At 42.4% G+C, this 12,384-nt stretch overlaps 1 protein-coding gene across 1 annotated transcript in view; it reads right to left on the minus strand.

The window, feature by feature from the left end:
- LOC101606930 (solute carrier family 40 member 1-like) overlaps nucleotides 1-12,177 on the minus strand; it is a 34,513-nt gene extending 22,336 nt beyond the window's left edge. The window contains exons 1-4 of the mRNA XM_012947536.2: nucleotides 12,117-12,177; nucleotides 7,645-7,700; nucleotides 6,974-7,082; nucleotides 1,246-1,313 (exon numbers count right to left, since the gene is read on the minus strand). Of these exons, the coding sequence (XP_012802990.2) occupies nucleotides 1,246-1,313; nucleotides 6,974-7,082; nucleotides 7,645-7,700; nucleotides 12,117-12,177 (294 nt within the window). The remainder of the gene's footprint in view (nucleotides 1-1,245; nucleotides 1,314-6,973; nucleotides 7,083-7,644; nucleotides 7,701-12,116) is intronic.
- Between the last annotated feature and the right edge of the window lie 207 nt (nucleotides 12,178-12,384).

Genomic DNA, 12,384 nt, shown 5'->3' on the forward strand with positions numbered 1-12,384 from the left:
TAAAAAATCAACTGAGGCTGGAGAGATAGCTCAGCAGTTAAAAGCCCTTGCTCGCAAAACCTCCCCAATACTCATGTAAGGTCAGATGCACAAAGTGGTGGATACATGCACCTGGAGTTTGTAGTGGCAAGAAACCCTTGTGTGTCTCTCCCTCTCTTTACCCCGCCCTCTCATAAATAGATTTTCTTTTCATAAAGCAGGATCATAGGGTTAGATGCATTGCTCAGTGGTAGAATACTTCACTAACATGAGCAAGACTCTAGATTCAATACAAAACACCAAAGAGAGAAAGGGGGCTGGAGAAATGGCTTGGCAGTTAAAGTGCTTACCTGCAAAGCCTAAGGACCCAGATTTGATTCTCCAGATCCCATGTAAGCCATATGCACATGGTGGTGCATGCATCTGGAGTTCATTTGAAGTGGCTAGAGGCATACCCAATCCTCTCTCTCCCTCTCTCTCTCTCTCTCTCTCTCTCTCAAATAAATAAATAAAAATAATTTTTAAAAAGAGAGAAAGACATAGAAAAAAAAGGAGAGACAGACAAATAAGACATATATATCTATGTAAATCTGGCTTTTTTGAAAGACTAATAAAATATACTCTGCTATATCATACAAGGAAATGCTATATAGTAACAAAAAGCAGCAAGGCTGCTTTCAACAACATGGTATTACAAACATGATGTAGAACAAAGAAGACTCTAGACAGGAGGATTTCATTAAGAAATGGCTACACCAGTGAAGGGCTACACCAGCAGAGAAGAGCAAGGAAGCCCATCCACACAGAAGGGACTAATGGCTATTTCTCATTGGCAAGGAATGGATGTGACTGAGAAAGGTCCTTGGCTGCACCCTACCTCTTCATTGGGGTGGTTTAATGTTATTCACATTATAATTATTTTTTTTCTGAGGTAGGGTCTCACTCTAGCCCAGGCTGACCTGGAAGTCACTATGTAGTCTCAGGGTGGCCTTGAACTCATGGTGATCCTCCTACCTCTGCCTCCCAAGTGAGTACTGGGATTAAAGGCATATGCCACCACACTCAGCACATTATACTTATTTTTGGAATCATCCTTTACATGCATGTTTCATACATTTCCTCTATTTGTTCTATAGTTATTCATTCAAAAACATTTCTAAATAAAAATATATGCATACATTTTGCGTCTAATATTTTGATACATTTGAATACTTTACTATTAGTTTTCTTAGCCATATAAGATATAAATTTCATGCTTCATCTTACCCATATTGATAAGGCACAGCTTACATAAATCAAAAATCTTGGACTCATGAGGTAGATCAAAGTTGCTCCTAAAACACACAGATCCAAACCATAACTGTTACTAATCAGTAAATTATATATATGTTATATGTATCATATTTATATTACATATATTCCAAGTAAATTTTGCCAGTAACACCAGGAAAGCAAATGCTTTTTAGCATGAATTTAATTCTAGAAGGTAGCCCAGGGCTGGAGAGATGGCTCAGTGGTTAAAGTGCTTGCCTGCAAAGCCAAAAGACCCAGGTTTGATTCCTCAGGACTCACATAAGCCAGAAGCACAAGGTGGTGCATGCTTCTGGAACTCATTTGCAGTAGCCAAAGGCCCTGGTACACACATTCTCTCTCTATCTGCCTTTTTCTCTTTCTCTTTCTCAAATAAACAAATATTTTTTAAAAGAAAGTAACTCAGGCTAAATAATTAAAATATAGCTAACAGGAAAATATGTGTTCAACCAAAAATAGTATTTCTTCCCCTCCTCTGTCTTTTAAATAAATAAACAAAAATTAAAGTAGTCTTTTCTCACTGTCACTGAGTGACCACAGGAGAAATATTCAACTATATCCCTTTTCTCAAGTATAGAGAGCAGTAAATCAAATCATTATATTGTGCTTCACAGGTAATGGAAGAAGTCACAAGTATCAACCAGTCCAATCTCGGAAGACAGGACAGATGTTTTCAGGGGTCTTGGCCCTGAGAAAAATCAGAGGGCAGAAGGGAATTGAGCTAGTAAGAATCCAGGAAGATATAGCTCTCTAGGTTGGGAGAACAAGTCTAGAGAAAGCCTGATAAGAAAAGGTAGAGGGTGGGAGAGAGTTATACAAAGTGGATGATAAGCAATGTGGGTAGTGGCTCATCCTGTTGTCTCGGTACTCAGAAGGCTGAGGCAGGAAGACTGCCCCAAGTATGAGGCCAGACAGGGCTACAGTGAACTCTGTCTCTCACGGGCTGGATGGATGGCTTAGCAGTTAAGGTGTTTGCCTGCCAAGCCAAAGGACCCAGGTTCAACTCCCTAGGACCCACATTAACCAGATGCACAAAGGGGCACATGCATCTGGAGTTCGTTTGCAATGGCTGGAAGCCCTGGCGCACCCATTCTCTCTCTCTCTCTCTCTTTCTCTGTCAGATAAATAAATAAATAAAAATAAAATTTTTTTTTAAAAAAATCTGTCTCTCACTTGGATGAGTACAGTAGTTCCTAACTTCCCACACCCCACTGGGAGCACTTTGCAACCTTCATCACAGCAGCCAGGTTATATGACCCCTCTGCTCACAACCTCAATCCTTGCACCTTACTCAGAAAAAAAACCCAAGATGCTTGCAATGGCTCACAAAGGTCCAAAAGGCTTGCCTACCTCCACCTTGTGCTCTTACTTCAACCTCTTAGTATACTGTGCCCCCGGATGACTCCCCAGTCACAGAACCTTTCCTTTTCTGAACCTCTCACTTGCTGTCCTCTCTGTCTGGAATATTCTTCTCCCAGGCATGCATAGGACTCACCCCATCAACCTCCAACTTCATCGGACCTTTACTTCAAAGTTGCCTTCCCAGTAGGATCCTATCTACCCACTCTAGCTAAAGATTGTGTGCCCTAGCTCGGTGCAGCGGTGTGTACCTGTAGTTTCAGCTAACTTGGAAAGCCGAGGCCAGAGAATCACTTGACCTCACCAGTGTCAGATCAGCCTGGGCAGCAAGAAGAGGATGCCTCAGTAGATAAACAAACAAACAATGCCCTCTAGGCCAACAGGTGAGAACTTCCTGCAGTGGAGGAAATATAGCCTTGTTTCCTGGTAAGAAAGTCACTGTGGGCTGGAGAGAACAGGCAATATGGCTGGTGTGATAAGAAGCTGAACGTCAAGTTTTTTTTTGTTTTTTGTTTTTTTTTTTTTTTTGACAGAGAGAGAGGGAGAGAGAGACAAAGAGAGAGAGGGAAAGTGAGAACGGGCACATGCCAGGGCCTCCAGCCACTGCAAATGAACTCCAGACACATGCACCCCCTTGTGCATCCGGCTAACCTGGGGCCTTCGGGAATCGAACCTGGGTCCTTTGGCTTTGCAGGCAAACATCTTAACCGCTAAGCCATCCCTCCAGCCGTGAACTTCAACTTTTAATTGATTCAGATATAGCCACAAAAGGCACCTACTACTTGTTTGTCTCCTTTTACTAGTATTTTCCTTACCACTTGTCACTAACACTAGATAATTCTATATGTGAACTATACAATTCACTTATAATCTATGTCTACGTTGTGCTTATAATTTGCTCTTTGTGCTTAGAAGGTAAGACCCATGGGGAGAAAAGACTTCAGTTTCCCAGCCAAATTCTCAGCACCCAGGACAGTTCCCAGCACACATCCGTACTTGAGATGCAGGGGGAGAACCTCCGAGTTCCGTGCAGGTCCAAGTCGGTGGTCCAAGTCGGTGCTCCGTCTGCGTGCTCTAACTTGCATCTCTTCCCTGGCTCTTTGAATGCTCTGGTCCTGTGCAGAGGCGCATCCTCCCTACCCTACATTTCCCCCTACAGTGGCAAGCACATTACTCTAGCCTCTGGAGATCGGCTCCTCGGGCACTCTCACGCCAGCTTTGGCTCTGTGGAGTGCTTTCTCAGGGAGGAAGATCTCAGATATGGCCACAGGGCAGGGCTGCCCTGAGACCTGTCAGCCTCAGCTTGGCTTCTCTGTGCTGCTTCCAGAGACCAGAGCAACTCTCAGCTGTGGGCCATGGCAACAAGGCAGACTCAACCACAGACCCTGTCATTCTAAGTCATCAGCTATGCCTGATGACAAGGCCTTCTGCACCCTCCAAGACCCTGTGATTGCACTCTGTCCTCTTCCACGCCTTCCCATGGTGTGTGACTATGCATATATGTCCTCTAAGTGCAAGGTGCTCCCGGGATATGCGACTATGCTTCTCCAGTGATGGCTACATGGCTAATACTGGTCTGAGAATTCATTCCACCACATGAAAAATGCGTGTGTCATAGCTTTTGTCAAAGAATGCAGAGGGTTAGGGAAGGGGACTGGAGGGAGCTCAAGAAAAGTTTACTTGGGACTACTGGGGTTTTATGAGAGAGAATGACAGAGAGAGAGAGAGAGAGAGAGAGAGAGAGAGAGAGAGAGAGAGAGAATTGGTGCACCAGCTTTGGGTCTGTGGAATGCTTTCTCAGTGAGGAAGATCTCAGACATGGCCACAAGGCAGGGCTGCCCTGAGACCTGCCAGCCTCAGTTTGGCTTCTCTGTCTCCAGCTACTGAAATTAAACTCCAGATGCACACACCACCTTGTGTGCATGTGTAACCTTGCAAGCTGGCATCACCTGTGGATCTGGCTTATGTGGGATCTGAAGAGTCGAACATGGGTCCTTAGGTTTCACAGGCAAGCTCCTGAACCACTAAGCCATCTCTCCAGCCTGGGACTATTGTTTTGATCAGTAGATGGGCTTCTATTTTAAGAGCCCAGATGCCAAGAGTTTCCTGTTATAATCTCAATAGGCTGAGGAGGAAGGAGAAATTGGAATGGTTATCAAAAGCTTTCAATTTTCTCTTGATGAAGTCAATGACTCAGATTAATTTAGGCTTTTTGTGACAGTCAGGCAAATCCTTTTGCTAATGAAGGACCATACACCCACTTATGTCAGTACCTTGCATTTAGTGGACATTCAGCCCACTGTGGTTAATAATGTGCCTAATAGTGGAAGGGAGTCCATTTAGCTCACAGTGTCTATAACAAGAACAGTTTTTAAAAGTATTCCAAGATTGATGCAAAACATAGTTTTCATAGAGAATAAAACTTTCCATTTTGTTAGGCTAAAGAGATTGTGTATGGACAGACGGGAGCCTAAAGTCTCCCTTTGAGTACCATTTTTATCTGGTTAGACGTCAACATGATAGAAACAGTGCAGTATGGGTTTTAGTTTCATTTGGCATCACTTCTATTAGCTAGAGAGACAGAGCAATATCCCGTCTGGAGAAAAAGGGCATGGGTTCAGCAAGTGACAAGTTGCTGACATTTCCCCCCTTTCTCCTTAATATAAAGCCAATTTTGTGCCTGGTGACATTGCACTCATATACCACAGAGCTGAATCACAGTAGATGCCAGTCTTTTAAGGTGATTCTATTTTCAGATTCCCCTGGTGTTAGCATTGGTCTCAGGATTGTTCTAGCCACTGGGCACTAAGTCGATACATCCTGAGACTCTGGGAAAGGCTTGGCTTTCACATAAGAGAGGACAGCTTGCTCTGCTTCTGTTCACCATATCCTGCCTTTGACGATGGCCATGATGTCTCGAGCTGCAGCAGCTGTCTCGCAGTCATGAAGCCAGTCTGCCAAGAGCGCTGAGACAGATGGGCAGAACCAGCTGGGCATGGATGGCTACTAAAATTTTTTTCTGTGTGAAAATGCAAGTGCATGTCTTGCCATGTAGTTCAGGCTGGTCTTGAACTCACCATCCTCCTGCCTCAGTCTCCCCAGTGTGCACCACTGTACCCACCATACCTTGACTACTGAAATCCTCATTTTGTCAAGAACAAATGTTCTTCAAGTTTAAACCCTTCTCAGCTGAGTTTTATTTGCAGCTGGAAACATTTCTAACTGACACGTAGATCTTTAATTACTGGCTCAATAATATCCATATGCCCAGCATACAAATTTCACTATTTCTAATATTTGCTTTGTTTTTGTGTAGATTTGTGTTGTATGTGGAGAGTAAGTTGTAGGCATCATGACCCTTAACTTCCTCAGCACACATCTAAAAAGAAGAACATTTTCTTTCATAAACACAATGCTATTATCTCTTCCCCAAATATGAATCATTCATTGACGTCCATTAGAGAATCTGTCCATATTTACTTTCCTCTATCATATCTTGTGGTTAGAGAGTCTTGTCATTTGATTGGGTCAGGTGGGACTTGGGAAGTTTTTTTTCTTTTTTTTTTTTTTTACTTTTTCTTCTTTTGTTCAGAAAGGAAAATCCATCACTCTTTCTTCGAGTGACAACATTCATGTTCCAGCTCACAGTGACTTACGAGTCCTGGGACAATTTGAATAAAGCTTTGGAGGTCGATTCTAACAAATCACCCAAATGTGTCACCCACATAGCTTCCAAGAGTGCTGTAAGGAATTCCCCCCTTAGAAATGCATTTGGGAGAGAGCTCCTGGTGTGCCCGTGTTCCTCTCAATTACACAGTGAGGCACAGGGCTGTGAGCATTTAATGTGGGGTGTGGACTTCCTTCCTAAATGACCCTGCACATCACAGTCCACCTTCTACAAGGAATACCACTGTGAGAAAATGACCAGGAAATGACATTTCTGCCCATAGTTGGGGTGATTCTAATACTAACTGCATATGTGAAATAGTCGGCATTGTCTGTAAGTATAATTAAGACAAAAAGAGATGGGCCCAAAGTTTTAAAGAGAGAGAATTGGGAGAAAAAAAAACCCACTAATTGTTGTGACATTTAAATTAAGAAAATCAATTAAAATTATTCTAGAATAGTGTTACATAAAAGAACAAATGTTGATTATCTTGGCTTATTATTATTATTATTATTATTATACCTTCCCTTAGGCTTCATGAAAGGCTCTGTGCTCAAGAAACAGTAACTGCAGAGTCTGTGGCCTCGACAGTGATGTCTCCACGGAGCCAGTCATGTGCTCCCTTTCTCAAGTGCACCTTGTTACAGTCAGACTTACCTGAAGAGCTCTTCTCTCCCTCCATGCTCCTGCTGCCCGAGGCTTTGGTCTGCTTCTCCTCATTTCCAGAGTTTCCAGTGTCATTCAATTCCTCCTCCATAATTACACGCTAGGAGAAAAAAAGTTTCAAGCAATGAAAAGTACATCCCAACTGTTAGCAGACAGCCGTAAACTGAGAAAAGTCGACACGTTTAATTGACTTAACTCCAATCGGATTTGTCTACACTGATTCCAGCTGCAGAAAGTTAATTGTGTAATCCATTACGAGTGCTTTATTGCACATGAACAAAGTCATAGTAATTGTCATCCACACATAGAGGGATATTATTAATGCTCAAAACCAATTATTTGGGGGATACACTCAGCCAGCAATAATGAGAGACTAAGGATAAATCACATGCCAGAAAGATTACAGATAGGTTGTCACTAAGTTATCTGTGTTACTATTCAACCCAGGTATAAGCCATTTGTCCTTCTTGAACCTGTTATTTTCCAACTTTAAATGTTCTCCAGGGTAAATTTACCAAGTCTTATGAACTAGAACTAATGCAAGTTATAAATAAAAGCTTCTTGTCATCCCCACTAACATCTATCCTGGAGAAGCAAATGCTTTGTTTCTGCTAATGACTATTTTACTTCCGAGTTGAGCGCAAGCGAGGAATTCTCCAAACCATATCTTGCTTACCGAACACAGACAGCAGAAGGGTTTGGACCCGCCACCGGACTCCTGGAGGCCAAAGAGAAAGAAGAATTACAAAGCAGCGTAGACCATGGCTTCTGAGCCACACACAGGGTGTTGTACCGCACACTGCATTGTGTGGAAAGTGCTAGAGGTGCAAATGTGTCCTGTGGGTTATGGAAAGAGAGGCCAGCAGTTTCTGCCACCCGTGACTGCCCAGTACAATAATCTCTGGCAGGGGCCCTTCTGGGCCGGTAGGTCACTGTACCAGTAGAAGGGGACATGGAGTGCAGCTACTATTACTGGTCTAGACAAGGGCATGTTCAAGTGTTCTTGTCATATGAAAACTAGGATGCATGTAGGAATATTCATTATGATTCTTAAAGGGAAAAGTTCCATTTGTAATTTGGAATATGCAAGAAATTTCAGAACTGGTAAGTAAGTATAGGTAAGTGGGCAGCATGTCTCCAGAACTTCTAGGCTCAGAGATGGTCCCCTAGGCACAGCTTTCCAGAACAAGGCTACCCAGCACTTCTCTCTCCCCTTTGAAAGGCCCAGACTCTAATGCACTATGCCTCCTCTCTAGACCAGTTGTACTGGCTAGCCTCTGTGTGGAGAACCCCTGCTAACGGCTAGAGCTTTCAGCTGGACCTCCGAGGTGACTGTCCCCTTATTCAACATCAATACCAACCTAATCTAAAGGGTTCCATATTTAAATGGGAATTTCAGGAGCCAGTATTTTCATCAATCACAGTAGTTTTGGAGGACAGTGGGACAGGATTGTATTATTTCCTTGTGCATTGGTGTGACCTCAATACCTAATGTAACTTCAGGAAGGAAAGAGTGTTTTATTTAACTCATGGTTTCAGAGGGTTTCATTGAGGTGAAAAGGAGAGGCAGAGAAGCTCTGCTCAGGGCAACAAGAGTGTGTGGCAATGGTTGTTCACATCACAGTGGACCAGGAAGCAGAGAGCAGATCAGAATCAGGAACTGGGTATAATCTTCAAAGGCCCACCCCTAGTGACCTACTTCCTCCAGTCAGGCCCCATCTTCTAAAAGGTCCACAGCCTCCCAAAACAGCACCACCAGCTAAGGAAATGCATTCAAAATATGAGCCTGCAGGGGCCATTTCAGATTCAAACCATAACATTGTTTCCAGATCTTTGGCTCATTATATAATGGGTGGCACTTAGTAGCAGCTCTGGCCCAATTTACAAAACAAACAACTTTTCTGTTCCCAGGATATAGTATTGAGCCAAGGAGGCTGGAGGCCCTGATTCACTTCAGTAATGACTTAAGATATTTCCTTCATATAGGCTCCTATTTCTGAAATAGCCTCAGGAATGCTTAGTCCATATATTTTGTTTGCAGTTAATAGCAGAGAGTTGAGAAATTTCAGATGATGAGGCTTTCAGTGCATAAATATTCTTTCATGAAATCAGAAAAGATTTAATGAAAGCATTCAATTTAATATATTCTAGATTCATTATTTAATTTCTGCTGCAAATGCTTCCACCTAAAATAAATGGCTTTGTTTGCAGAAATGAGTAGCATGCCTGTGTCAAAATTTCTCTCCCATTTGGAAGTGCTGTAGTCCTGGTAACTAGGGAGCTCTGTGGAGCCAAGAGTCCTACAGGCTGGCTGCAGTGACAAAGCTCCCAGCATGGTGGGTTTATATCTGCTGTCACCTCCCACCTCTGGCTCTAGCAAGCAGGTACAAGAGAGTAGATACTTGTGAAAGTAGACTCATTAAAAAAATATATTTTATTTACTTACTTGAAAGAGAGTGAAAGAGGCAGAGAGAAACAGAAAGAAAGAAAATGGGCATGCCAGGGCTCCAGCCACTACAATTGAACTCCAGACACATGTGCCATCTTGTGCACATGTGCAACCTTGTGCACTTGCATCACCTTGTGCATCTGGCTTACATGGGATCTGGAGAGTCACACATGGGTCCTTAGGCTCTGTGGGCAATGCCTTAACCGTTAAGCCATCTCTTCAGTCCTGTGGCAGTTTGAATGGATGGCCCCAATATATTCAGGATTTATAAAGTTTGTAATTTATATCTGCAGCTACTTGGCTGGAGGAGGTGTAACTGGGAGGATCTTAAAGTCCAGCCCTAAGGTGTGGTGGTAGATTTAGAATTGCAACCTAAAGATATTCAGAGTGTTTGAGTTCTGCCTGAAGTTTCTGAAGTGTGCTTGCTTGTGCTGGTGTTGATTTCTCTCTCTGCTTGGTCCTATGGAAGCAAGCCAGCTTCTTCTGCCATTATGGGACTTCCCCTGGATTTGTAAACTTCAATAAATATCCTTTCTTCCATAACTGTGTCTGGTTTGGAAGTTCATCTCACCTGAGACTGTCTACCACTGAATTGGTAGCAAGGAGTGGGCTGAGATGAATCTGACCTTGTGGTATTTAGTCTTCTGGAACTTTTGTTTTGGAAGAATGGGTATGGACTTTGTGCTTGCAACTGAAGATGACTTCTGGGACAGTAAGCCAGGTTGTGTAGAGTATTCTAATGAGACTTTGAAAATGTTAAGCACAGAGAGAACCTAAATTGGAAACTTGCCTTATGAACTTTCTAAGGGGAAAGAAAAACTGCAGAGGACTCTGTTGGAACTGGGCTACTAGCATAAGGGCTGACTGTGTTCTGCTGCCCAGGTCCAGAGAGTTTTATCAAGGTTAAATCTGAAATGGAATGATGTGCCTAAAGATGTTGGACTGAGAGATTTAAGATTTTAAGTTGGAAAAACTCAAGCAAGTTAAAATTAAGGAACTGAGACTGGTCTTAGGTTGCTGAAGTTCCTATTTCCAAACACATTAGCAATCTTAAGGAAAGTGGCTCTACTGCTTTACATTAAAACAATGGAGAGGATGCCTGAGGAAAGACAATGATAGAAATGCAAGCTCTTTTGGAAAGTTGACTGGAGAAGGAACCTGCTCTTCAAGGTTGTGATTTATTTAATCCCTGAATTGAGAACATGGCTGCGTTCTGCACACCTGGTGCTGGTTTCAGAAGCGTGAGAAGTGTGAGGAGTGGTCGTGAAATGCACACGGTTTCAGGAGCCGCTGCTGAGACGCAGCATGAGGCAAGGCCTGATGACCCTGAGGAAGAGGCTGGAAGAGCCTTTAGAAGATAGGCCATGGTTTGCATGGAGACCTGAAGATGTTTTAGATATATCAGGACTACTCAAGGGCTACCATGGAGGATGTTGGCTAGGGATGGAAGTTTTCCCTGGCTGCTCATCCCAGCTGGAGGATGACAATCTGGAGATTGTCAGGCACTGGTTATGATACCAGATTTGAACTGCAGATGTTTGATGTTTGCTTAATGACTGTTAAGTTTGCATTGTTCCAGCCTCTCCCTGTTATGCCTTATAGCAATTGGAAATGTTTCTCTGTGTCTTTTTATGTTGAAAGTGTATAACTTGTTTGATTCTGCAGGACTCACAGCTAAGAGACAATCTTAAATCTCAGATGAGACTTGGAACTTTGGAACTATCTTAAAGTTGGTAAAGACTATGGGGACTTGGGGACTTTTGAAGTTGGACTGAAGATAATATACAGTGGGAGATAGTTATGAATGTGGTCGTTTGAATGGATGGCCCCCAATATATTCAGAATTTTATTAAAGCTTGTAATTTAGAATTGTAGTCACTTGGCTGGAGGAGGTGTCACTAGGTGGATCTTAGGGTTGAGCCCTATGGTGGGGTGGATTTGGAATTCCAGTCTAAAGATATGCAAAATGCCTGAGTTCTGCCTGGAGTTTCTGAAGTGTGCTTGCATGTGCTGGTGATAGCGTTGATTTCATTCTCTGCTGAGGCCTGTGAGAGCAGGCTAGCTTCTTCTGCCATTATGGAACTCCCCCTGGATCCATAAGCTTCAATAAATATCCATTCCTCCATAACTATGCCTGATTTAAAAGTTCATCTCAGCAATGTGAGGCTGTCTATCACAGGCTCTAAATAAAAATTAAAAAAAAATTTAAAGCCAATTTAGCACTCCAAACAGAAATATGAAAAATGGGAGAATTATTTTCTTAAATAATTTATTTATTTGAGAAAGAGAAAGAGGCAGATAGAGTGAGAGAGAGAATGGGCATGTCAGGGGCTTCCAGCCACTACAAACAAACTCCAAATGCATGTACCACCTTGTGCATTGGATTTACATGGGTTCTGGGGAATTGAACTCAGGTCCTTAGGCTCTGCAAGCAAACACCTTAGCTGCTAAGCCAAACCATCTCTCCAGGCCCAAACAGGAGAATCAAATAGCACATTTTCAAATGGCTCTCAATTTCATTTTCCCAATTAAAGAACAATATTCATATATATTTATATTCATATGACTATTATATGTGCATGTGTGCACACATAGATATATACATATATATATGGAATGCTGTGCTACATAATGAACTACATATACAATACAAACATATATATTGGTAGTCCCATAAGACTGTACTTGGGTTGAAATATTGCCTAGTAAAGTCATAGGCATACTCATAGTTGGTATGTGTCCCCATAATCACGAAGACCCATAATGCATTTCTTAAAATATACCACATCATTAAGCAATGCATGGCCATATACCTACATTATGCTACATATGCATATATAAAAGTAGTTCAAGTGATTCTAAAGTTATATGTGTTTTCTCAATTAAAACATATATAATTAGTCTTAGCCAGATTTGGTGGCACATGCCTTTAATCCCAGCACTCAGGAGGCAG

The sequence above is a fragment of the Jaculus jaculus genome, chromosome 16 (assembly GCF_020740685.1).
Source record: "Jaculus jaculus isolate mJacJac1 chromosome 16, mJacJac1.mat.Y.cur, whole genome shotgun sequence".
NCBI lineage: Eukaryota > Metazoa > Chordata > Mammalia > Rodentia > Dipodidae > Jaculus > Jaculus jaculus.